The sequence below is a fragment of the Lepisosteus platostomus genome, chromosome 9, assembly GCF_059453375.1.
Source record: "Lepisosteus platostomus isolate fLepPlt1 chromosome 9, fLepPlt1.hap1, whole genome shotgun sequence".
NCBI lineage: Eukaryota > Metazoa > Chordata > Actinopteri > Semionotiformes > Lepisosteidae > Lepisosteus > Lepisosteus platostomus.
Window position 1 is genome coordinate 55,393,911 of NC_142619.1, and position 27,410 is coordinate 55,421,320.

At 37.4% G+C, this 27,410-nt stretch overlaps 1 protein-coding gene across 1 annotated transcript in view; it reads left to right on the top strand.

The window, feature by feature from the left end:
• The window catches only part of aebp2 (AE binding protein 2), an 83,431-nt gene that overhangs the window by 33,975 nt on the left and 22,046 nt on the right, over nt 1–27,410 (top strand). The window contains exons 3-6 of the mRNA XM_088645699.1: nt 10,303–10,410; nt 11,910–12,096; nt 14,876–15,000; nt 27,040–27,107. Coding sequence (XP_088501825.1) covers nt 10,303–10,410; nt 11,910–12,096; nt 14,876–15,000; nt 27,040–27,107 — 488 coding nt within the window. The remainder of the gene's footprint in view (nt 1–10,302; nt 10,411–11,909; nt 12,097–14,875; nt 15,001–27,039; nt 27,108–27,410) is intronic.

The window sequence follows — 27,410 nt, forward strand, 5'->3', positions numbered from 1 at the left end:
GAAAATTATGACATCATGTCACATGCTTTGGCTGTCGTATAGTATTTTCGCCTAAAATTTGATGAATTTTGAAAATGTTTTTTTCTCTGGAACTTGACCACAACCACAAGATACTTAGTTGTCGGTCATCATGACTCTTCAGCTGGTCATATGGTTTGGCTGCCATCTTGGATTTGACTGGAAACACCCGAACCTTTCTGACTAGAAGGTTGTGGCAGAATGATCTGCTACATGGTACACATAAAGTAGGCCCTGTTATCAGACAGAATTGTTCACAGTATGTCTCCATCTTAGACATGGCTGGCATAAGCCATTCAATTTCAGGGTCTGGGTTATTTGTATATTACCATTGGATTATATCTTGGTAGTACAGTTTGCCAGATTCCAGATTCCTGAAGCTTCATGTAGGTCTGCAGAGAATGTTGAACTCAAACTGAGTGGTCATGGTCGTGCAGTTTGGGCACATGATGTGGCTTCTCTATGCATGTTTTCAGTAGAAACAAAGCTTCAACTTGGTGCACATGAAGTCTCATGTCCAAGATGTAGACTTCTTTAGTCCAGTTCGGTTGGTCATATAGTTTAGGCACTGTACTGGATTTTTTCAAAAAACGTTGAAATAACGTTTTGTCTGAAAGTGTGTGGCTGAGTAGAATAAAACCTGATGTATACACTACAGGTTATCTCAGAAGATAGTTACAAACAACTTCCTACATGTGTCCATAGTAGAATGTTGTGGGCTTGTAAATCACAGAGAAGTCAGTAGGCTGTGACAGTTCTAGTCCTCAACTGAGTAAGTCTGATTGGTCACTTTAATTCAAAGACATATATGAACTTTGACCTATTATTTTTGTGAAAAAGAAAATTAGCTTGGAAATCATTAATATTTTGGAGCCTTCCCTACGCCAGTTAAAAAAACCAGACAAGGTCACACATAGCAGAACAGAACACGAAGGGATTTGATATTGGAAAATGAAATTTGTCTGCACGCATGACAGGAAAATTCCTGAAACACGCTGACTTGTCTTTGCTAGAGTACGTATCCATAGGTTTGATCCATAGCATCTTTTTTTAGTTTGAAAAGATACTTTAGATGAGATCCAGAGTAAGCAAGCTAACTGTATTCTGACAACAGAGCTCATGTCAGGCTGGACACCATAAATGTAGTTACAGTAGTTTCAGCAGATGATGGATCTGTAGACCAGAAAATGTGGAAGGATGCAAGTAACTGTTATTTCAAACATAGATCAAGCCGTATAATATGGAGATATTAAGTCAACATATGTGAAATTATTCTTGGAACTGATATGATTACTTTTTGTTTTTAGAAAGTGAAAATGCTTGAGACTCTTTACCTTCCTCGCTAAGTAGTAATAAGTGCTGTCTGAAAGCTAGTAAACTAGCTTACACATTGGAGAATCCATTTTTAATTTAGTCAGAGCATCTCATTTGTACCTTTTCATGTAACTTGGCATTTTACTGAAGAAATTCCTTGTGAAATAAGATGCTTGTGGATACAGCAATAGTGTCATGCCTTGGATTTGAATCCACACCTTTCAGTTACCAGTTCAGATCCCAGTCCACTAATCCAGCCTACTGCCTCTGATATACGTGAGCAGCTGTTGACCTAACAGTGTCTTCCTGCTCTAGACTCTACACAAGGGAATTAGTGCCTTTGCAACAATTCCTGCCTTGTTCTACAAGTAATTTCTGCCCATTTGCTTGGGCCACCTCTGATCTAAGCGTCTGACCTCGCGGAACAGCCCAGCCCAGCCTGGCAGGCCGCCTGACACCTGTCTTGGGTGTATTCTCAATTGGTGGTATTTTGTCTCGGAGAGGAGAGCCAAACCCCCGCTTACTCTTTTCTGTAAGTCTTAATCTCAAGCCGCTTCAAACCTGTTGCAAATGTTAAACGTGCACAATTGAAATTCGCAATGTTATAGATGCATGACTACCCTTAAATATCTTGAATGCCAGGTAACTTTCTTTCGTGTGCTATGAATGGTGAATTAGCATTGGTATCTTCTCTTTGCCTTTCATACAATGTATAATATTTCAAAGGAAAGCATCTTAAATGGTTGTTAAATGATATTTAACCTAGGATTGCTTTTTGGCAGCACACACCCATTCACCATGAAAGCTAGAAAAGCCTTTTGTTGTGCTTTCAACATTGCGTGTGTAATCCTGTGATTATACATCCAACAGCTGTGTGAAGCTTCTGAACTCGATCCTCGTCAAAGAGAAGGGGCGTGTTCTTTAAAATACAGTGTGGAGTTCATTGTGAACTAGCACCTACTGCCTCTAGGAAATGTGCATTTGGCGAGTAGGCACTCTTGTAAGAATGGCACAAGTATGAAGTGCGTGAGAAGGAGCATGCCGTTGGTCTCATTGTAGATCTCTTTCACGCGCTGTTAAGTGGCATGGCAAAGTCTGTGCCTTTCATACCCACCTTGATACCTTTTGCTTTTCTTTTGAGGTCTGTTGATTTTCTGGAAAATTAAAGTCTTACCCATCAAATCAGTAGAATACTGTTTAACATTTTTATCTACAAAGCAAAAGCATTTATTAATTCCCAATTTTCTCTGTTTCCTATCCCCAGGTAGTAGATTCTAAAGAGTAGTCTGGTCATTTGAAACTTTTTTCTTAAAACTAGAATTATTGTATGATTATTTTTATTGTCATATTATTTTGTCATGTACTGCCATTGAGTCACGAATTAAGTTAATTTGTAGTGTGTTGTCTCCCACTTAAAGCTTTCTGCTCTCTGCATGAATAGAAATATGTTAAATGTCTGAAATGCCAGCTGGATAGAGTTCAGTCCATTTTTCACACATAAGCTTCTTCAATGCTAATATACCACTGAAAAAGCACCTACTGAGACCGGTCCAGTTTGTATTCTAAATGATTCAAAACAGGTCTCCAGAATATAACATGGCACACAAGTGATGGAGGACATTAAATATTATGAGCCACAGGATTTAAATTTAGCACAAGTGAATGTTTTTCACATTCATGGTAGGGTGGTCCATGTTGGGTTTTGTGATTTGACAACACTTGTGCTGTTTGATCAAAAAAGAAGCTAAGCTTTGGTATTTTTTGTACCTCATTTGCCTTAATTCAGATATTCAGATAGAAGGTTACAAGCGTAATGGAGGCAGAGCCAGGCTGCAGCTAATCAGCTTTGTTGCCACCCCTGTGGTGAAGTCCATGAGCCCGCAGTCCGCTTCAGCTTGCAGTTAGTGACTCGCCTCTCTCCTCTCCACAGCATCAGCAGCACCCTGATGGACATGGAGAGCACGGTGTCCAGCGGCCGCTCCACTCCTGCCATGATGAACGGACAGGGCAGCACCACTCCCTCCTCCAAGAGCATTGCCTATACCTGCTGCTGGGACCAGTGCCATACCTGCTTCAACTCGAGCCCCGACCTGGCTGAGCACATCCGCTCCAGCCATGTGGACAGACAGAGAGGGGGGGTCAGTCTCTCTCCTGCTTTCCGTTTTTTGTCGCCCATTCCATGTTCTCAGCCTCTACAGCACAGTCACCGAGCAATGCAGGACTGGTGAAACATGCTTCATTTGAGGAAAGTGCTGTTTTTGGGGAGCACGCCTATATACATCACCACTGACATAGACAAATGCATTTTTCCTTTAGGAGAAAAATAACTTTGAAAGCAAAATTATCAGAATGCAGATGGCAGATACATCTTTTAAATCCTTTTCCCGTCATGAACAAAACGTTATGAATTTCCAGCTTAACTGTGAAGTGGCTGACTCTGTTCTGCCATCGTTTCAACACTATTTCCATCTTAAGTATTTTAGCATTCCAGTTCATGCCAAATTATTGAAACCGGCTGTTTCACTAAAGCAGTCCGCTTTGAGTGAAGTTCTGACACTGAATTTCTGTGTTCTATTTTTGTGGATGCCATGAGAATGATGAATCATTTTTTTAAATTTTGTTTCATATAATTATTAGATATTTCCTCTAACAAATTTCTATCTTGCTTCAGCTGATTATGGACACACAGCACTCATCTGTGCCTGCCATTTCATTGAAAGCACGTTAATTAGTTCTGCAGGCAGAACTTGGAGCATTCTCCATTTTGCTATGTATTGTTTCAGTGTGTAGGTGCAAAAACATCTAAAATAGTCCAATGTTTAAACTGCATTAAGAGAGTAATACGAAATGAGGGTAAATATGTATCCAGCTCAACCTTTTTCCTTTCACAGGCACATAAAGCTAAGATCCTATTTGCCAAGTGTGCTTTCTCTTGGGACTGTGTTTTCCTCCCTTTTTCTGAGCTCTGCTTTTGGTGTCTTTAACTTGTACATATTTTCTAAGCTATACATGAAAGTTAAATCTACCCCATATATTATGTGGCTGTAAAGTTAGTCACTATAACTCCTGTGGCAATAATTATGTGTATTATTTAACTTAAAATATTAAAGTGTACCATTGCTAAGCCTCTACCCTTTTATATGTGGTTTGGATAGAAAAATACAATTATGCAAATTGAAGAATAATATCCCTCATTTCTTTTGGCTATTTCTGTTTTGCCCACAAATCTAATCGTATATGACAAGAAGCTAGAAATTGGCAATACATATAAGTTAACATCTTACTTCTTGGTGGATCGAGGTTAAAGCTTAATTAAAGGGAAAAGTTAGTTGGTTTGTACCAGAAAAGTCTCCAAATTGTACAGTTGGAGACTTTGGTAAATCCTTCAAGGTTACCAAAATACTAGAGTATTTTTGTTTCGGGCTGAGCGCAAATTACTTTCAAATTCTTACAGATGGTATGCATCTCTTACTTATACATTTGTAAATGTATAAAATGCACACTTTAGGACCTATTATATATTCATGTTGCATTTTTGTGGGTGAAGCTTTTTAATAAGAATATGCTGTGTATGTTATACAGTATGCTTCAAAGTTCAGACCACATGCAGGCTGTCATCACAGGCACAGTCCCCTAAGCACTGACCTGCAAGCCTGGCGACCTGTTGTAAGGTTGGAATGCCTTTCATGTTTTGTCATGGCACTGTAAGAGGCTCACTTTAATCTACATTGATCGCAAAGGTGTGGTGATGGGAAATGCAAAATCTAAGTGAGGAAAATACAGAAAAGTTGCTTTTTAGATGGATGCCTTGGGAAACTTGGGCAGTTTCACTGTGTTGACTTTGTGTGTTTAATATAGGGGCTAGTTACTGTATGTCTGTAGCTTGGAGGCTGGTGGATGTTAACAAGTCCAACTCAGGGGCTGGTAACGTATGACACAAAGTTATTGAGTGGTGTAAGCATTGAAGGAATAATAAGCAGCGAAGAAAAAACACAAAGATAAGTACTTTGACTGTCTTTGAATCTCTGAATTATGCTACCTAATGAAAACTCTTGGTCTTTTACTTGGGCCTTTGATGTAGAAACAAAAACAGCTGTATTGGTTATTTACTGAATTCCTTTTAGTGGGACCAGCCTGTCTTTCACGGGAAAGCTTGTGATATGTGCCGCTGATCACGTTTTTCACTCTTGAGCGAAGAGTTGAATGTTTTTGACAAAAATGGTGGTTAATAAAAAAGCCCAAATTTAGATGTTCATTAATTACAGCCTTTCTGGGGAGAAAAACGCATATGTGTTCAACAAAATGACCGTTTGTGGTCTGTGTTGTGAGAGCATTATATGTCGCACATCAAGCTTCTAGTGACGTTTTCATTCAATGCACAAGAAACACTTCAAGGGTGAGTTGGACAAGGTTGAGTCAATTGAGTGGACTAGAGCAACGTTTGGAAAAGAGAAGCGCTGTCTTTACTGACTACAAAATCGCCCAACGTTTTACAGAACATGGAAAGCCATTTACAGACAATAAATATATAAAAGAGATTTTTCTCGGTTGTTCAGGTGTTTTGTTTAATGGTTTGCCCAATGAAACAATATTCACCAGAACAAAATTCACAGTCTGCTAGATCTGTTTATCAAGCATAAACAGAATGGCTGAATAACAGATGGTAGCATTAAAAGATGAAGTGATGCTAGGAATATGCTAAGATTTGACCAATTTAGTGTTGTGATTGGCATGTGTGGATATACATCACGTACCGCAGTTAGCAATGCTGACCTGGAATACGAGAAGAGCTATGTTACCTAAAATTCATGCGCTGTACTGCAGCAGCGGAAGATGTAGCACAGAAACGTATGAATCGTTTTGAGGAAAGAGAGACTGGCATCAGGAAAATATTTTCTGTTGCAACTTACAGCACCCCTGCTATCACCAGAAAATCCAAAGGGATTTTTGAAGATCAAATTGGCCGGCCCGCAATGGGTTTTAATTACATTTCATGTATTGTTCATCAAGAAAATCTTTGTGCCAAGATTTCTAATTCTGCGATGTCCATTGTAGTAAATGTAATTGTTGCTCAATCTGCCTTACGATACAGGCAGCTTCAAGCTCTGCTTCAGGAGATGGACAGTGTATATACTGTACAGGGACATTCCACGTTGTAGCAGTGCTCGTTAGAGAAGCTGTGGGGAGGTTTTGACACGCTTGTGGATTATCTCGAGCTATCAAGCTCTTTTTGACAGATACAGGCGAAAACTACCTCAAACTAGATGATGACAAGTGGGTTGTCGATGTTGTAGCTGAAATAACCACACTTCTCAATGAACTCGGCCTCTCTTTGCTGGGTGAAGACCAAATTGTTATGGGACTATTATGAAACATGGAAGGCATTTTGTACAAAACGGGCCATTTTTTCTCGGGACATTGACACCTTGACATTCTGCAATTTCTAGCATCTTAGAAAACTATCTAGAAAACTAGAAAACTGGTGATCACACCATCAGGGTTGCTGAGATTGGAATGTACATGCAAAAACTCCCACCGGAGTGGGAGGCACTGATGAGTGTTATGTGTCCATAACCAGCTGAAGCAAGATAGAAATTTGTTAGAGGAAATATCTAATAATTATATGAAACAAAGTTAAAAAAATGATTCATTATCCTCGTGGCATCCACAAAAATAGAACAAAGAAATTCACTGTCAGAACTTCACTCAAAGCGGACTGCTTTAGTGAAACAGCCGGTTTCAATAATTTGGCCTGAACCGGATTTCAGCATTTTCAACATTTGGGCATTATGTTTTCCTTTCTGATCAAGCCACACAACGTTTATACCAGGAACATTGATTTGACAGTTTCAATGGATAAGTGTGAAGGAATTTTGAAATGCAATTTAATAAATCTGAGCATTTTAATGGGCCTTGACGTTTAGGCAGCTGCGACACACATTTGAGGCTATTGAGCCAGATTGCAGGGTTGGAAATTTAAACGTTTGAAGAAAGTGTCATTTTCACTGCTCGCAGCACTTGGAACTACATACCTCTTTGTCCCTCTCAGAGCTAGTTAACAGCTGAACACTCGGAAGCTCATGCTGCTTATCAAGCCTCAGATTGGAGTATTCAGCATGAAAAGGCAAGGGCAAGAAACACACTGAACTGTAAGATCTGTATCTTAATGCAGATTATTACATTTTTTTAATTATATATCCTGTTATAGTATTGGATCATTTTAGTCAAAATGCAAGTAGGGAGCATATTGATGTTAATGTGTCAGTGACACTCGGATCCGGCCTATAAGTGGATGAGATAACTCCTAACATGCCCCTTCCACAAGTTTGCAGACCCCTGGCTGTCTAAAGCTAGGCTACTTTGTGCAGCATGCCGTGATCTCATAAAATGCAAATGATGGATCAATGCCATGTTAACATAGGAAACGTTCAATTCATTGCATCCTCTAATAGTCTTGTGTTAGTCACGACACTTTGAATACTAGACTTAATCTCTTTTGATTCTCTGAGTGATAGCTATTACAGTGCTTTAAGATGATTGGAGTGTCACCTGTCTTTTGAATAAGTCTAATCCTTTTTTTTATTGACATATGAGCAGAAAGATGCTTCTTAATGCAAAATGCGGATTTGCAGGTTTAAACTTGTTTGCCAATCAACAGATAAATTACTAATCCCCCTCAGGGTGTCTTTAGTTTCATAACAAATACCGCTTAAAGTATTTGGATAAAGGACATTATTATATGTAATATTCTGTAGATTTAGTCATTATGGAGCTTTAAATCAATCTTTACTGTAATGAGCCTCTTTTAGGGCTGGCTATCTGGTATTCCTTCATTAGTGTGAAGAATTATATCATCCATGAGACTAACTCTGCTTCAGAAGTCATTGTCGCTAGGGCATTTTTTATAATCCATCTATCGACTCATTGCTTTGCCTACAGTGTCGTGTGAGATCATGATGTGACTTACAAATCAAACTGAAGTACAGCAAATAAAGAAAGTCTACAGTTGATTTGTAATTTATTAATTAAAAAAGATGCATCCAAGGACATGTTTTCCTGACATTGCTGGTGTTTCCAGCCATTAGGGAGTCTTAAGAAATGTATTCACTGAAAAATTTGCCTTTTGTTATACAAGGACTTCTTAGTTTAAAAAAATGTGGCCTTCACTTATGCATAATTATATTTGCTTTGCATTTACTCTAAGCACCACGGTCACTTTTGCATTGTTCATTTGTTGTTTTTGAGATTGAAAATCCAGTAGTCGCCAAGGACTCGCAGATCTCGGTAAAGTGTGTGAGTCCAATGTCCACGTCTGCTGTTGCAAAACAGACTGCATGCAGGACCTGCTTGCTCCCCCAGGCCAGTGCGGCGCAGGAGATCCTGTGCATCAAAACAACGAAATGGAAGCACACTGCTGCCTGGCAGACCGAGTCCCTCCCACCCCACAGCAACAGCAGCTCAGAGTCCTTTCCTTCCAGCTCTTTATTTATTTTTTTTATTGGAAAAGGGTTCGAAAACCTCTAGTGTGGATGTGCATGACATAGATGTGTCCTGTTGCTCTGCAGGATGGTTCTAACAATAAGACCTGAAATACCAAACATTGCAACTGGAAATTAAAAACAGCTCTTACGTATACCATTTGATCATTTTGGCTCATTTTAACCGGCTTCGATTCTGCTGTTGCTAGGTAGCAGGTAGTAGGCTGGTTCAGATTTTAGAATTATAAATAGTTGACTTTCATGTCTCTTTCTGCGGTTAATATTATAGGCATATTTGTATTTTGTTAAAACATCCCGTAAAAAAATGACTAACTCATTTGTGAGATCTTTGTACATACTGTACAAACTTAAATATTGTGTCGCCTTCCTTCCGTGGTAGGAGCTGTGATATCTGGTCTCATAGTGTCTCTGTTTAAAGGAGCCAGGGACTTTGCCTTATAATTGCCCTCTCCTTGATTTCAAACCTATCCTCTCTTGTTTTTAAAGCAGTTTTCCATCTACAACATAATCGTGTGTAATATTGTCATGTGAATAAGTGGTGTCTGGAGTTTTTAGAACATTAAAACATATGTAAGTCAACATGGATATTGAATCCAGGCGTAAATGAGGGCAGTGCTCCCTTCAGAGAAAGATTACAAGGTGGTCTCGCAATTTGTATGCGTACTGTCTAGTTCATAGCCTTGTACATTTGTTTATCAACAAAACCTCTATGAATGAATTAGCATTTGCTTTTTTAAAAATTTATATATAAACAATAGTTATTTGCTCTTCAAAGAAAATGTGCAAATGATGAAAAATCTGAAAAAATGTTATAGGTTTTTTGTATTAATGTAAGTCATCTTGGATAAAACTGCAAGTAAAGTAGGTCAATAAGGATGCCAAGAAAAATATTTATTTTCTACCCCAATAAGTACATATTTCCTCTAAACTTTACAGCGTTTTGAAAATCCCCTCTAGATGATCACTTTTTTACATCATTTTGTTAGTTCATTAATTACTCTGTGGGCTAACAGATACACTTCTGACCCTGTAGTAGCTAGAATATCACCTGTATGAGGTGATGAGATATACAGTACCAGCAAAAATGTTGCAGGTGATGTTTGTAGTTGAATCTACAGTATATCACCTGTATCCCTGAATATGCAGTATATTAATCAATTGCTGTTTTGTATTCAACTTAAAATTAATCAGTTTAACTGTACTGTCTAGCACAGTGTTAATTACTTCTCAAAAGCATTGGCTTGTTTTTATGAGAACTCTAGAAAACAGTTGTGCTTGTTCTGTTTGAGGCAAGCGAGTTTTGAGGCTTGCAGACATCTGTTTTCTTAGTATTAACTTGAAACAAAGGACTTGTGTTTTCCACCTCGGAATTCCGACACTGAAATAGCAGATAATAGGAAATAGCTGGCTGGCTGGCACAAAGGTTGATGCGGTATTTGTTTTTCTTCATTCATTTTTTCTGTTCTTGCAGGTTTTCGTCTGTTTATGGAAAGGCTGCAAAGTATACAAAACGCCATCCACAAGTCAGAGCTGGTTACAGAGGCACATGCTGACACACAGCGGAGACAAGCCTTTCAAGGTAGGAAGACAAACTTGGAGCATTGAGAGTTTTAAACATTTTCATGTGGTACTGGGTTTCCTCACTGCAGTTAAAAAATCATGAAATTAGCAGTACTGTGCTTATTAGCGTGAAGGAGCGTGGGTTTGCAGACACGGATTTCTTTAAAGGCAGTTATCAGTTCAGTATTCCTGACCTTGCAAATAGTTCAGACCTTGCCAGTGCGATGCTCAAAGGCAGTATGTTCTATGTGAGAGGTGTTCAGGAGGAGGCGGTACTAGACACAACTAGACACAACTTGCGACCCTGCAAGCCAAAAACATGTCAGGGGAGTTGATTTCAGCCAGGTAGGTAGGAATCTGTTTTAATGCTGCTTTAGTTCTCATTTTTAACAGTCTGAAGAACGACAACATAACCTTTTTTTTTCCTTACGAGTTCTTTAATTGTGACCATTTCAAATTTTTAGCGGATGATGTACTTTATTTTGTGTAGGGTTTGCCAAGACTTATTATAAAAGAAATCGTCTTTGTGAAGGAACTATGATAAAGATCTGTTCAGTGACTTCTCCTGCCTCCTGTAAGAAGGATATGGTAAATGGTGTGTGTTGATAGGATTGAATTCTTGTAGGTATGCATTCACTCGGATAACACCAGATACTATTTTACCTTCAGACTTTACTGCAGAGATTTTAACCACTGTATATATAAGCCTGGCCTATAATAATACCCCACTTATAATGCACACATTTTCAGGGTTGCATTTTAATCTATAGATATTGAATCCCCATAAAGTTATAGTTTAAAGTGATTCGCATCTTCATTTCCAATTATTGTGTATTGTCACATAATGACCAGGTTAAAAATCCTCCATCTGATATAACGGAGAGAAGCCAGTGAATGGATACTTTCAATTCTGGCAATGGTCACGATGAATCGGAACCCTCTCAACTTCCACATGCTACACAAAATTAATAATCATGTCATTAATCACATGTAGCATCTTTAAAATAGTTTTCTAACTGTCCTGTTTTAAAACATTTTTAGTTAAATGGATTAATGTCAAATGATTTCATTACAGAGCCCACATTGTGAGATTATATGCAAACGTTTTGCCAGATGATGATTCTCTACTTGGAGCAAATTCGTGCACACACCCATGCAGCCATTACTAAGCATACAAAATCATAATCATACATCTTAATAGTTAAGTTGCACAGCTTATGTTTTGTGTTCTTAACAGTAAAAATTATGGTTTGAATACTTTCCTTTGAGTTTTATGTTTCTTTGTGTCCTGTTGCAAAATGTGGTCAAATCTTTTATATCCAGGACATTTAAGTAGCAAACTTTTTCCTATGTTCTTAATTAGTTTATCAAAAAGAGGTCTGACTACATAGAAAGCACAGATGCTTTAAGATTTTCCACAGTAGGCTTTCTGTATGGTGCAGTGCCTACCAGTTGTGTCCTGGTGCCAATTAGTCTTATGTCTTGAAAGTCATTTAGTTTTCCTTTCACTCTCCGCAGTGCGTGGTAGGTGGCTGCAATGCCAGTTTTGCCTCTCAGGGGGGTCTGGCCCGGCATGTCCCAACTCACTTCAGCCAACAGAACTCTTCCAAAGTGTCCAGCCAACCCAAGGTGAAGGAAGAGTCACCCTCTAAAGCTGGCATGAACAAGAGGAGGAAATTGAAGAACAAGCGCAGAAGATCATTACGTATGTATTTCTTGTGTTGTTTCTGCTAATCTGTCTGCATGAACTTTCCTTGCTCAATGGAGTATCTTCTCTCACTCTCTTGACTAATCCTACAGATCTACCTATACCTGTTAGCAGGGGTGTGGAGATATTTTTGCTTATAATTAGCACGTTTTTATTTTTAAGTCGAGGTTTGTCCGTTGGATTGGCAGCACCACTAGATGTCCTTTTGGAAGAAAAATGTCATGTTTTTCCCCCTTATAAATAGCTTGTAGTCAACAGGTTCACATCTCACTTAGCCTTGATTTTTATCTTAGTATTCAATACATTTGTAAAAAAAATAAATGTGGTTTGGCAAGAAGTATGCAGTCAGCTGTTAGAAATTGCACTTTTTTTTTTCTTGAATGGTCCTAAACTTAATGACACTGCATTCTTTTAACATTAAGTTTGTCCACTGGATTGACTTTTACTAACTTTTAGGATTTGATCATTTAAATATCTACATCATGTTTACACTTATTCTTCACCCTTCTAAGCGAAATAAGCCCAGTAATAGCAATAACCCTCTTGAAATATGGTGATCAAAATTGGTCGTGATTCCAAACATGGTAAAACAAGGACATTTTATGATTTGTGTTTTACTTCTGCTGATTTAAATTCTACGTTTTTAAATATATCCAAGCAGTCTTGTACTTTTTGCTTCCCAGCACTCTACAGATGATGAATGAAATGAATTAAAACAGGTTTAGATCTTCTTTATAGATTTCTTCTTCTAGTCCACTCCCTGCATTTATATTTAAAATACACCTTTTTCCTACTAGTCTGTAATACCATGTTTTGTTCGTGCTACATGTATACTCTTTGTCTAGATCTGAGCTGTGGTTACTTAAAGATGTGTTAAAAATGTGTGAAGTATTTTTGTAAAATAAAATGCTTATAGTCACAGATCTATGTCCCTGAAAACCAGTCATACAACATCAAAATTGTTGAACTTTTGCCTAAAAGCAACTGAATGGATATTAAATTAAAAACAATAATTATATTATCAGGGCCCTCATTGTGTTTAGTACAGAGCTGTTAACCATCCTGCAAAATACCCAGGTGAGTGGATGCAGAGTGATTATAAATGAAAGTACTCTGTCTCTTCCTGGGCTGAGCAACCTGTAGAGAGGCTTTTTGTATTAGTTCTCTTCGAATACCAGTGCACTTTAATTTTATTTGGGAACAGTTTCAGTCTGGAAAAGCAGTGGTTAATTGCATCTCCCTCTTCTGTCTCACATCTTTCCATATAATCCACATCTATATGAAACTTCTGCCCCCCCCAGTTCATTAACAATTCCATATCAAAGTGAAATTGTTAGAAATAACTGCTTTCGTGTAGTATATAAATAAGCCACTTGTGCATAAATAAAGGATCTGCATCTTGATGTCTATTAATTGTACGTGCAAGAAAAGCATCTTCATTGACAGAAAAACAAAAGCTAAGATCTAACCAGAATGTTGTACAAGGGTCCAGATTATGGTAGTGCTTGAGAAATGCAAAGCATGTCGTATTGCAGGATTTGTTTTTAAAATGATGTCCTGAAACTTAATCATCCCTCACAACAGGAAACAGAATAGCTTCAGGGTTTTATTACAGGCACAGCATGAAAACAGAATTGACAGTTTGTTTTCCCAGGCATTTTAAATGACGGTTTCTCAAAATCATTGCTAACTGTCATCTTAAATTTCTGTCTGGGATCCACATACAGGTAATTTTTCTGTTGGTGATAAAAGAAAATGGAAAATGTAGCTACACAGATCAAAAACGTAGTTCATTCACAGTCTGCCCCTTAGAAACTAGAGCCCTATGAGTAACAATGGGCTGCAGTTCCTGAAACTTAGTATCCATCTTTGAAATGGGTAGGGCTTTGCTAATTGAAATTAAAAACAGAGTTTCTACATAAAATAGATTTTAAACTTGAAAATGTGTGATTTCTCAAATTTAGTATTAAAGAACCATGTGGGTCCTCAGTAGTCACCTTAAAACAAATTTGACTGTGAATGTCAGACATAAACTTGAATAATGCTTTGTGACAAAGCATCCAGCCTTCAGCCTTTATTGCTATTTACTCTGGTTCTAATTTTGTTCTAGTAAAGTAAATTAAAACAGTGGCAAGATCTGAAGTTATTCCAGTGTCAGCATACCATTTATCAAATGAAGGACCACTCTTACTTATCCATTCTTAGACAAGCGTGATAAATGGAACAGTTAACTTGTGCATGCTTCATTGACCTGCCACTTTAAGGTCTGTCTTCCTTATATGGTTGCTAGTAGCTTATTGATTGAATGAATTTGTCCATCTTTTTCTTGAAGGATCATAGGGAGTGTCGGATACTAAAGAAGGAGGGGGTTAAATTGTGATTTTCGGTTTAGTAGTTTGAAAGTTTAAGACTAATTGTTTGTGTCCAGCTAGCGGTTACCATTTACATACATCTTATGGTCAAAACGAATTATACCTGGGGTTGTTTTTAAAAAAAATCCAGGAAGCAAATATTTGTGGCTGTTTCATATATCAGTAGTTTTTCAAGACATATTCCACACAGAAAGGTCTGTTTGAATCATTACTGGTTGCAGGGTGTCTGACTGCCTTATTTTGCTAGCATTAAGTACAGTAGCTATCAAATGAGGCCACCTTAGAGCAGACTTGCATTATTTCCTCAAGATTCTTTGCGGTAAGTTTTTTAACACTTTTGTGCTTTAAGGTTTGTCTTGCTCTTTTTTCCCCAGGTTTACCCCTTTAATGTTTTTCTTTTCCAGCAAGGCCACATGATTTCTTTGATGCACAGACGATGGATGCTATACGGCACAGGGCTATTTGCTTGAACCTTGCAACACATATAGAGAGCCTGGGGAATGGTCATAGTGTTGTTTTCCATAGCACAGTAAGTTAATGTTTTTTTTTATCATGGGGTGTATTTTGGGTGTCTAATACATCGTAAGTAAGGGGGCACTTAAATTTGAAGTTGTTAAAATTCAAATTTCTTTGAATTCAATCTTTTTAAAAACTGTGTTTTTCTTATAGTCTCCCTTCTAGAAGACTTAGTGTTTTGGCAACATTTTGATAAAGGCTACTGGTATTGATAACCTAGTCTTTTTTGCATTTTAAAATGCCATTTTCAGTATAAAAAGGGAATTACATTTTAAAAATTAAACTCGTGAGCGTGTCTGCTTGCCTTAGAGGTATGTAATTAAAGTGGGACTTGTCACGCTGCCTTGGACTATAGGCAGATTTGCTCTCGTGTCTTCCTTCTGTTCATCACTACAAACCAGTCACTTCATCTGGAAACCAGTTTTGTTTTAATTTCATTTTTATTCATTTATTCATGAGTACAAATCTGAAGCTTCTCTGGGCTGGTATAATTAAGTACACCAGTAATTTATGCTGAAGACAATCTCCAAAGCTGTGTGTAATAAGCAGCACTGTAAATTTTAAATGATGATAAACTATAGATATGTTGTCAATGGCAGGTACTGTAAGCATATGAACCTCATAGACTTCAACTTGAAGATAACACTACATGTGTCTTATTGTCTGCAATTGTTTTCTTAATAGAAAAGCATTTTGCTGTTCATACTATGAAAACCTTTTGCTTTACAACTTGTTTCACGAAAGCTAAAGTTGGTATAACCAGCTTTGTTGCATGCAATCTGGTGGATATAAATTCAAAAACATATAGATGGGTGCTTGTCTATCTGTTCATTTATAGGTAACACCAATAATACTGTACAAGTACACTAACTGGTTGCTAGGACAACGATTTGGGAAGCTGGTAGAGTAGTAATTGTGGAACCCTATATTCTCCATATGTCATCATCCCTTAAATGCAATTTATAACACCACCCGAAAGACCTGACTGATTTTCATTTTGTTTTTTTCAATCTAAAATAATTAGATTGTCTTGTGAGCCTTAATTTCATAGTTCATGTACTCCCAAGATTAGAGCATCTGATTATGCAGAGTTCCATGTAGCCTCTCCTCATGATGTATCTGAAATCATTCAAATTAAAAGTGCCATGTTTCTTAGGTTACGTCCATACTCTCTCATCTCTCTCTCTCATACATACTCATCTCTCTCTCCCTATCTGTGTGTCTGTGTGTCTCATGGAGAGTAAGCTGGGGTATGCAAAAAGATCATTCCTAATGCAAGAAATTGTAAAGGGTTAATTAAGTAATGTTATATATTATACTGTCTTGCTTTGCTTCCATTATGGAATTCTGTGCCCCGTTTTCATATTCGTCATCCATAAATCATTAAGGTCTGAAATAATCCCTTATTATAAATTATTCTTTGCTTAATGTAAAAAAAAAATCTGTTTGGTTTAAGTGTTTAAATCATGTTTTCAGCTTGACCCTTAAAAGGTACTCACTTTCAGCCTTTCTGACGTATCGCATAACTAGGAGCACAACACGAGAACACAAAGAAGGGAGAGGAGACCATTTGGTAATGTGAAGTGTGTACAATAACTGATCAGAGGATTGCATCTAACCTTTTCTTGAAAGAAGTCAAGAGTATTGGCTACAAAACCTGCGGTTGGGTGGCTTGTTCCTTACTGCCAAAAGCCTTTGGGTAAAGAAGTGCCTCCTGTTCTCCGTTTCAAATGCACCACCATGTAGTTTCCACTTGTGTCCTTCGTGTTGTGTTTTACTGTTTATTCCGAAGAAGTCCTCTGGGTCCTTCTTTCTCCGGCTCTTAAGGTGAACGATCTGAGGATCAGGGTTTGCAGAGTTTCGAGAGAACATGAATAAGTAGCTCCCAGAGAATGTCAAGGACCTCAAATCATGAAAAGCTTTGTATGTTAATATCACCATTTGAAGTCTATTGGATGGTTTTTAGACAATCTGTGTAATGTTTTTATAGCAGGTTATTCAAACTGATCGGTCCTTCCTCAATATAGTTGTATTTGATGTATCATTGGGATCTATTCTTGGTTGTATTCTTTTTAGTATCTATGGATTTCCATTGAGTTACATTCTTCTTAGGTATGGTATTCATTTGCATTTCTATGTTGATGATGCTCAACTTTGTTTGCCCAAAGCCTAACATTTATCAAGCATTATTTGTCTTGTCATATGGCTTAAATCTTAGAAGATGGAAGAACTTTTTTTTTACCAAAATAAGCTGTGAACTTTGGGAGATCAAGCTGTAGAGTACACACACAAGATAATGTAATTCTTTTAGCTGTATTAAATCCTGCCTTCATTTGTCTGCTTATTGTCATAGTTTGTATTTAATCTTTTTTTTTGCTTTGATTTTGTATGGTAAGTTCCTTTGAGGTACTGTAAAGAAAAGTATTAATAGCAGTAGTACCTGATAATATGATACCATGTAGATAACTATGATACCACTCTTTTTCTCGCTCTGCCCCCTCGTAAACCGACCATCTGCAATCAATGAAGGCAGTTTCCTGCAAACTTGAACGTAGGTGGCGTCTTTCTGGCCTAAACGTACATTACCAGGCTTGGAATGATTACATATCTGAATATAAGGATACAAAAGAGTCTGCTAGATCCACCTATGTCTCTCACATTGAAAATTACCATAACAACCCCAGACACATCTTCTCCACTATCGACAGACTGCTCCACCACATTACCTGCCTCATTGCAACTTTGCAATGTTTAGATTTCTTTAGCTCCAAGACAGAAAACATCCGGCATCACGTTCTTTCCGCACGCATGGCACCTCCACACCTCTTTCCTGCTTGCCTAACTTTACTGGTTTCCTTCTCTCTTCTTGACTCTGCATCTGTCAGTAAATTGGTTTCACATATGAAACCCACCACCTATATATTAGATCCTCTTCACACCTTTTTAGTTCAGTCCTGATTCACTTCACTCTGCCCCATTGTCCTCAATAATATAAATGAGTCCTTTAGCACTGGTGTTGCAACAACGGTCCTCAAAACTGCTGCCATTACCCCTGTGCCAAAAAAGCCTTACATGGTTCTGGGCAATCTAAACAATTTTCGCTCCATCTCCATCTTGCCCTTTCTTACAAAAATTATAGAATGGAATTTCTGACATTTTTCACATGGTTCAAGTCCTACCTCACTGATGGCTGTCACTTTGTCTCTCTTGGCTGATTAAGGTCTGAAATTGGACTCGTCAAGTCTGGTGTTCCTCAGGGCTTGATACTAGGCCCCTTACTTTTCTGCATTTACATGTTTCCACTTGGTCAGCTCTTCAGATCACATGGCCTCGACTATAATTTATATGCTGACGATACTCAAATCTACATCTGCACCAAACCCGACACTGATGTGGCTGTCTCTATTCTGATTGCATTTCTGACATAAAATAATGGATGGCTCAAAATGTCCTTAATCTAAACTGACAAAGCTGAAGTCATGTTTATTGGCACCCCCCCCTCCCCTTCAACTTTATAAAGCCAACGCTGTAACTCTTTTTGTGAATGGCACTGTGCTTGAACTTCATTTTTGAAAAACTTGGGGGTGATATTTGATGCAGGCTTGACATTCGACCCACATGTGCAACATATTGTCAAAACATCTTTCTTTGACCTCTTACATTATCGCTAACTGTGGCTGAAAAGCTGATCAACACATTTGTCTTCTCCTGAGCCGACTACTGTTACGCTCTGCTCGCTGGGGTTTCTAAATCCACATTGAACAAACTCCAGTGTGTCCAAAATTCTGCAGCCAGAATCCTGACCAGGTCTAGTGCAAGTGATCACATCCCACCTATCCTGGGGTCCTTGTGTGACCATGCCCAAACTAGCCCCACTACACTTGCACTAGCTTCCTATCAAGTTTCCTGTCGACTTCAGAATTTTCACGCTCACCTATAAGGCTCTGCATGGCTTGGCACCTTAGTACGTGAGTAGTCTGAGCTACTGTTGTCCCACTCCCCACCTCGCAACCTTCACTCTTCTAATTCTGGTCTCCTATCTGCCCTCCAAGCCTGTCTGCACTCTAACGGGTGTTATAGGGCCTTCTTCTGTTATGCCCCAAAGTTCAGGAACTCTATCCCCAGGGATATCGGAGAGTCACCTTCTCTAAACTCCTTTAAATTAGACTCAAAACTTTCTTTCGAAGAGCTTTTACTTAACTGGATCTGTTCTTTACCCTTCGGTTCCTACTGTATTTGGTACCCCCATCTACTGACCCGTCTCATTGTGCATGTGTCATATTTTTATTTTATTGTTGTCATCAGTCTGTACAGCGCTTTGAGAAGCCACCTTTAAAGGCACTATATTAAATATATGTTAAAAGTTGATTATTAAAGATAATTTTGTTTACGTACTGAGCCCCAAGTTAAAAAAAAATCCAACTTCAAGGGTGCCATTTCCTACATCTGTAGTACACAGAATTTTAAGCATCCTCTTCCTGATATTTATCAATTCGCCTTTGATGAAAAACTTAGCGGGTTTAAAATCGTAGGAGACATCAGTTTCTCAAAGCCTAGGGACTTGTGCCTGTGTTTCTGTCAGTTCTTTCATTGAACACCAGATGGCAGCAGAGACTTTCTCCAGGAAACTACTTTAAAGGAAGGCGCATTAGTATGTCCTTTTGTATTTAGAGTGGGAACTTTGTCAGCAGGAAAAAACTACATTGTTCTACAATAACTGCCCCCAGTAGTTTCTTTAATATGATTTAATTCTATCATCTGTCAGTATTTAATGATAAATGCTTCGGGATTATTGCTTTTGAAGCCAATAGATAAAATTATACAAAATGTGCAATTGATTACTTCATGGCTTTATGAAAGAAATTAAAGAAGAAAATGATTAATCAGTTGAATGAAGGTATTTTGATATGGTTTTAGGAATAGGACAACGATCGTCTATACAAGGTGCTTTTTCAGTTTTTTTAAATTCAGAAAGCCAACGTTGAATTTTGTTTTAACTCCAATGTTACTCTCAGGTGAAGTCTCATAAAAAGAAACTTTAGTGTTAGTTTTTGATGTTGAGGTAATGTTGTGCAAACAACTGATTATAAAGTTACCATATTTTATAAAGTTGCCCTGTTTATTTTTAAACCAACAAGTAAAAACAAAAACTTGAAATAAAACTGAGCAATAAAAGCTGTGTCTTATTAACTTATTTGTTAGACCTGGTGATGGACCTCTGAAAGAAATATAAAGAACCTGTTACAGACGCAGAAGATAGTAGTGTGGCTCCAATATATATTTTTTTAGTTAGACCTACACCTGATTGCATACATTCTATCCTTTGTTTTTGTTAATTTTTTACTTACTTTTTTTAATTTCTTTTACTTACTATTGTACTTTTTTTTCTTTATCGCAATGTAGTGGGTCCTTGCGTTTGGAAAGGCACTTTATCAATAAGAATTATTATTAGTTTATTCATTCATATTATGATATGAAATCTTTTTTTCTCATTATCTGGCAAGGGTTTAGAAATCAAACCTGTACTACACCATTCAAGTTCTCTAATATAATTCACTTGCCACTCTTCTGTTTATCCAACAGAGAGCAGTGTTGTTCTTTGATAAGTTGTGTATGACAATTTAACACAAGAAAGCTTTTTGTTGAACAAAAATCACGAAGCAGCACACAATTAAGATCTAATACTCTACTAGGTTAAACCAGTCCTTCCCATTATATATTTTAACTGTTCTTTACAGAAATTACAGATGACCAAGATTAAATTTAGAACATAATGCACTGTTGATTATTCACTCATATATTTTCAGTGTCCTTTATTTGTATTTCTATTGTATTTGCACCCCATTTTCTAGTTGTGATCCGACATTCTTTCCATTACACATGCACATTTTAATGATAGGAACCAAATGCAATCCTAAAATAAGATGTTAACATTGCCGCATTGACTTTTCCTACAGCTCTGTGGTAGAACTGTCTCATTGCTGTAAGCCGACTTGATACACATTGAAATATGGAAGATCAGGTGAACTCAAGGGAAAATTGTGATCAGAGTCAAAATCTTCACCTTGAAAATCATTTCGATCAAGGGAAACATTTATTAATTCTATTTCATACTGGATCTTATGCACTCTCGCATTTTGAACTCTGCCTATACATATAGATATTGTGATACTCTGCCATTTCAATGCTGATCAGTGCTGGCTTGATTTAGCTGTCATTTTCAGTGCAAACTCCTGAAAACTGGCTCTTCTTCATTTACCCAGTTATGCAATTTCCATTCTCACAATGAATGTTTCGTTTTCTCCGTTTTTAGCACTAAGCCATATCTGCATCATATGGTTTGGTGCCAGGACAAATCCTAAAGGTGGCTGCATTTCTGAAAAGGTCACAAACCCATGTCAAATTTCAGATGTCAATAAGACACAGCATTAAGGGGTTATGCATATCGGTTTGTTTTTTTGCATTTTTGTAAGCTGTGGAAATATAGAAAAAGCTTTTGTGTTTTACTTTTTCTGTTGGTGTGTAGAAGAATCAAGAAAGCAGACAGTTATTTGGTCTAGGGAACACATGAAATCCACCAGCTTGCCCTGTTATTTTTCTATAATAACGTACTGTACATAGTCTTTGTATTGCACTTCATGTAGCATTTTTGTTTTTAGGGTGGGAACAACATTTCCTCCTGAGAGACAGTGCAATGAAAAATACAGTGCTAGTCCCATATCCAGATCTAAGGCTCTTTGCCCTGTGACTTATACGCTTCAAGTCGATATGAGGTTGTTTCTTCCTGCCCTATGTAACCCTGTTAATGATGAGATCACAAAGGGCAGTATGTTTATTACTGACCGTGGAATCATATGGACACTATACGGATGAGTGAGCCATATCACAGTGAGTGCCATGCAGTTCCAGAAAACACTATTGTACGCATTTAGTTTCAGAATATTCTTTGTACAACACTTGCCTTTTAAATATACTAAAGCATACAGTCCACAGTTCCTAGGCCGTTCTTTTTACCTTTTCATCCATGCTTAATTTATGAAAACAACATTTTTCTGCGAAGGTTCTGAAGTAGTCTATTATGTTTATTGCAATGCTTTATCACACCAAGTCAGTGTATAGCTTGAGACAGTTAACAAACGTTGACAATTTTATGCAGGATTGAATGGCTGAACATACGTTTACTGGAGAGCCTTTGCTTTATTTGCAAGCTTATCACTTTATTTCTCTTTCTGGTTGATCTGTGATCTGATACATTGCCAGCCAGCAGCATTCTGTCCAGTAGTTCAGAAAAAAGTTAACATAAATCTGATAAAGCTAGGGTCATGCAAAGTAGGAGAGTAAATATTTTAGCATTGCCAAAAAAGCTGGACAGGGAGTAGACGAAAAAGTGAGTAAATCAGGACGTTTGAAAGGGAATATGTTCTGCTGTACTTAAACAAGAGGCGCATTATGCATAGCAACGTGTGCATTCATCTTTCAGTGTTACTAATCTAATATTGTTATTATCTTAATGTTCCATCAGGGATCTTGAATGTAGTTTGATTGTTCCACAAGTGTGCTTACTGACAATTAAAAAGAGGGTGGGAGAATTGGATTTTCCAAAAAAGAAGTTTAATAAAAGTAAAGGAGTGCTTATCTTGAAATCTGGTGTCAGATGTTTTTTTTCAAGTATGAAGGTTGAGAAAGCACGGTGACAGCTTCTTTGTGCTAAATTTAGTTTTGGTGAAATGTTTTTGTTTTCCACCAGACTGCGTCATTGGTAAGATTTCTTAGCAATTGTAATTGCTTATGTGCAGCGAAGTAGTGCTGCTACCGTGTACATCTGTTTCTGCTGGAGATGTTTGCCCCAAATTTTTTGCTTTTTAATGTTTTTCCTTCTGAATGTTCTGTAATCCATACAGTTTTTCTTCACTGTAATGCAGTGTACACTTCAGATAGATGGTTTTGTTCTTTCTTTTTAAAATAAAACCTAGATTTCCTAATCCTAACACTCTTTGTATGGGCACTAAATCATACTAAGTTCTGCTGAGATCTTACACAGCTATTTTAAGTGGCGTTCTTTCTTAACGCATACATATTCTTTCAAAACCGGCCCTTCGAATAGCATTTATAACGCTGTTTTCAAAAGCAGCTAAGAGCAAAATTAACTCCCATGCTTCTTTAATTAAAAGACCAATTAAACAGCTGCCAGCTTGCAAGGGCTCAGATGCGCTCCTCTGACGTACATGGAGGGATGCAGCACAGTGAAAGCTGTTGTCTTTGGAACACTGTTAAATAGGTCTCCTTTCCTCCCTTATGCTCATAATTGGAGTTTTTCAGCCAGCAGTGTATTTAAAGAAGCTGGAAGACAAATAATAAGATCACAAAATACAGAAACTCCCTAACATAGAGGTGGTGTGTGGTAGGGATGATTGCCCTAATTAAAGAAAAGGACAAAAAGGTGGTTGATTTCAGAAACTGTGCCTTTTATGTCTTTACTTTGCTTTCATCTATGCAGTCTAAATTTGTGAAATGTGGAGATGCCTAGACACATAAAATCCATCCAGTTATATTTCTTTTATTTTTAAGATGTTTTTACAGCAATGGGCTTTGCATGTCTTGCTCTTAAAATATATATGAGCATGCTGAGCTGGTGTCAGTAATTTTTCAAATCCAGCTCTTACACAGCAAGACCAGGATCTAGATTTTTTAAATTAGAGACATTAGACAGGAAGTATTAAAAGTAGACATTGTATCAAATAATAATTTTCAGGAAGTATTTAATATATTAAAGCCGATTTGAAATAAACTACCACTCTGTTTCACTCAGGCACAACAACATTTGTGTTCTTGTTTTGTTGAAGAATAATTCTTGCTGATTGGTACATGACACTGGCATTTGACAGTATTGTGATAAAGTGTCCAGCAGTGGACTACCTTGACAGGACGTAGGCTGGCGAAAAAGAAGGATTTATTTATATATTTATTAGCTGAAAACAAAAAGGCTTGCCATTTAAGTAGCTACTGAAGAAAAACATCCCTCTGCCAATCTTGCATAGCTCTTGGTTTACGGTTGAATTGAAGGAAACCACAGTTCCAACTTACTGGAAGAGTTTTCGTCTCAGAAGAGATGACTTTTATTGCCCTTCAACCAATTTTCATGAATGCATACTCAATTCTCCAGAGTCAAAAGTATTATTTTTATAATCCATGTGCGTAATAAATGTGCTTAACAACTGTTGGCTCATTGCGATCCTTATAAATAGATATCCTTTAAAAGGCCTCTGTTTTTTTTTTTAACTTTCTTGAATGTTGAAACTGATTGCTTCTGCTTTATAAGTTCACTATCGGAATTTGTGTTCACCTCAATGGTTTTTTTTTTTGGAGATTCAGGTATAATCACATCTTAAGTTGTTTGAAAACACATTAAGCAAATCTGTCTTAAGACGTATAATCGGAACAAAGCAATATTTTGATGCAAAAATGTTAGCAGCTCAGTTGGAAATGTTACGTGTTAAATGTTTACAGTGCATGAATAGATTTAAGACTTGGTTCAGTTGGTGAAAATCAGGGCAGTTAATATTTCAGCCTTTCATTGGAAATTAGTTCTCTTATTTTGAAAGGTTTTGCGGGGTTGGATTAATATCTAAAACAAAGCTGCATTGAGGTTAGGGTGACCTTACTGTGGGGTAGCAAGGAAGTAAATGAGAAACATTAGGAGAAGAACATAAATCTGTACCTGTTAGCAAATATAACATTTTGGATAAGTGGTGATGCGCTTGCTTACAGTGTTGGAGAATGGAGTTTGATTGGCTTTTCGCAATCTGGATTGACTTAACCTCAACTCAGATCATCCCATTTTGATGTTTTTCTGTAGTTCTACCACTGTTTTTGTAGAAATGTGTTACAAGCTTTCGTTCAAGCTATGTAGAAAAGAAAACAAAGATTTTTAAGATGCCTTTTTGGTACTCCTCAGCATCTTCTGTTTGTTATTTACTGTCAGGTATTGAGGATTCTGCTGTTAATGGCCATAGCAAGCTGAGCAGTGGGTGCTAAAATTTGTTTAAGAGGTAAAAACATGGTCTTGGTTAATGTGTAATGTGCATTATGTGAAATATTTGGCTCCACCAACCATGACTTTGTAGATTGAGTGCTCTGTGTGATGCGCTGTGAACAAATGCTATTCTTGTGCCATTAAGGAATACCAAGTAGCTTTCTCATCATTGCTCATGAGTCTTATGCATGTAAGCTGGGAGTGCATCAGAGGTTATGTATACTACAAATTATAGTAAAATGTGAATGTGTACATAGAAATTTTAAAAAGGTGCTTCAAGGACAGAGCCCTTCTTATTGCGTGTCTTTCCTTGGTTACTGTTGGGCATTTTTAAATCCAGGACAAGTTTTGGATGGAAATAGGTTGAAAAATTGATGGCACGGCTCACAGAATCAGTTAGTAAAACTCTTGCAGATCCTGCTGCTTGGCGGGTTTCCAAAATCATCACATTAAACCTAAAACCGTGATAAAAGATTTTTAATAAAATTGGTTTTACGTCATTCTGTGGTACAGGCAAGTTGGCAATAGCATAAAGGGCACATTGTAATTTTTTTAGAAAATAAATGTGTTGTAAGGTTTAAATTGAAGACTCAGTAAATTACAATGTAGGCTGTGCATCATGTGCAATGTTGTTGTACATACACATTTGTATGTACATGCATTTTTTAGATCAAAAAACATTATTGTGACTTCTGTTTTTATTGAACTTTTTTTAATCATCACGCAGAATTGATTGGTCTAAGTCTCCTGCACTTAGACACTGTGTATGTTCATCATGTCATATGTTTGATAACCAGAAAGCAAGAAATCTTCATCAAAAGCCTTGTTGAAATCATGAAGATGCAACAAAAGGTGCGATTTTTTTGCTCATTAAATTTGAAAATTATGATTTTGTAATATTTAACTTAATTTAATTAAACTTCATACACTTGTGAAACTGATTAAATTAATGTTGCTGTATTTGGCAATGGTTTTAACTTGTACTGTGACAGAGAGAGGGGGCTGCATCTTCTCTGTCAGTAGGAAATTGAGTGTATAGAAATTGAGGAGATGTACATTTAGGATTGAGGACTAGAGGACTTTTACACTGTGTATTGTGGTTGGTGGGTTCCTTGTGGAGGATGTTAATTTGCTAGTGTCTGTCTTGTATTTTTTGCTTGGCATTTGCAAAGAAAAAATACACTACAAAATTCTGCACTGCACTGTGCTTTTAGTTATTTTTTGGTATTTATCAAGCTGTATTGTGTTTTCTGAGATTTGATTTCTGTTAGTTTCTTTTTCTCCTTAACTGTTCAGAACCCTATGTGGGAGCACTCGGGACGTACACTGTTTTTTTTTGTTAATCTTGTTGTTTTTAGTGAACAGTGGCCTGTCTCTTTCTTGTAGGTCTTTTCCCATATGTTTTTCTTCTTTTTCTTCAGCTGGAGTATCTAGATGGAGATAAGAACACGAGAGCTTCTGCCTCAGCTGTTCTGAACCACTCTTTGTATCAAACTTTGCCTCAAAAGACAAAAAGATGTTCAACAGAAAGCTGCCTTCCTAGAATGAACTAGAATGAACACCTGAGTATTGATTTATTTCAATTAATGTGAACGATGAGTTGCCACACACTGGGTAGAAATTGCAGATTTATTTAATAAGACAGATACCACATTAGTGTTCTTCCAGGTCTGATTCTACAGACATAATCAGCGTATTTTATTATTTTGCATACTTATTCACCTTTACCTCAGAATGATCAAATCCCTGATCTATAAAGTCCTGGTTTATGTTGCAGGAAAACAAGATAGGTTTTGTTTTGGAGTGATTACCAACCTGTTATTTTGTAGTTGTGACAGGATTTTCCATGGCATGCTTATATACTGTAACATCATTTTCAGATGACAGAGGTGCACAACTAAGTTATGATACCCTTGGGACTGCTTCTCTTATTGTTTAACATTTCAATGAATGTTACAGTGCATTGTATCCTTGTGTTATTAGCATGATCAAAATGTTGAAACTTTGGTTTCTTTCTAGGTAATAGCAAGGCGGAAGGAAGACTCTGGGAAGGTTAAGGTTCTTCTACACTGGACACCGGAGGACATGTAAGTACTGCTGACATCCTCTTGCTGAGAGAGAGGCCAGAAAATTGACCTTACTGTGTTTAAATGTCACTGGTGTTTACCACTCGTTAGGCACAGGGCTTGCTTGGCTCGGGGGCCTTCAGGAGTTAGGTTGCTGAGTTGGAAATTATTTTGCAGGCATTATGATGAACACTGTGTAACTGACATTAATGTATTTTACGAACTGAGCTGACCTACACTGTCTGAATCTGATCCCAACAGTTTTTCCTTTTTGTCAAGGAAATTAGTGAGAGTCAGCTCAATAGAGGTTAGAATTCGTAATCC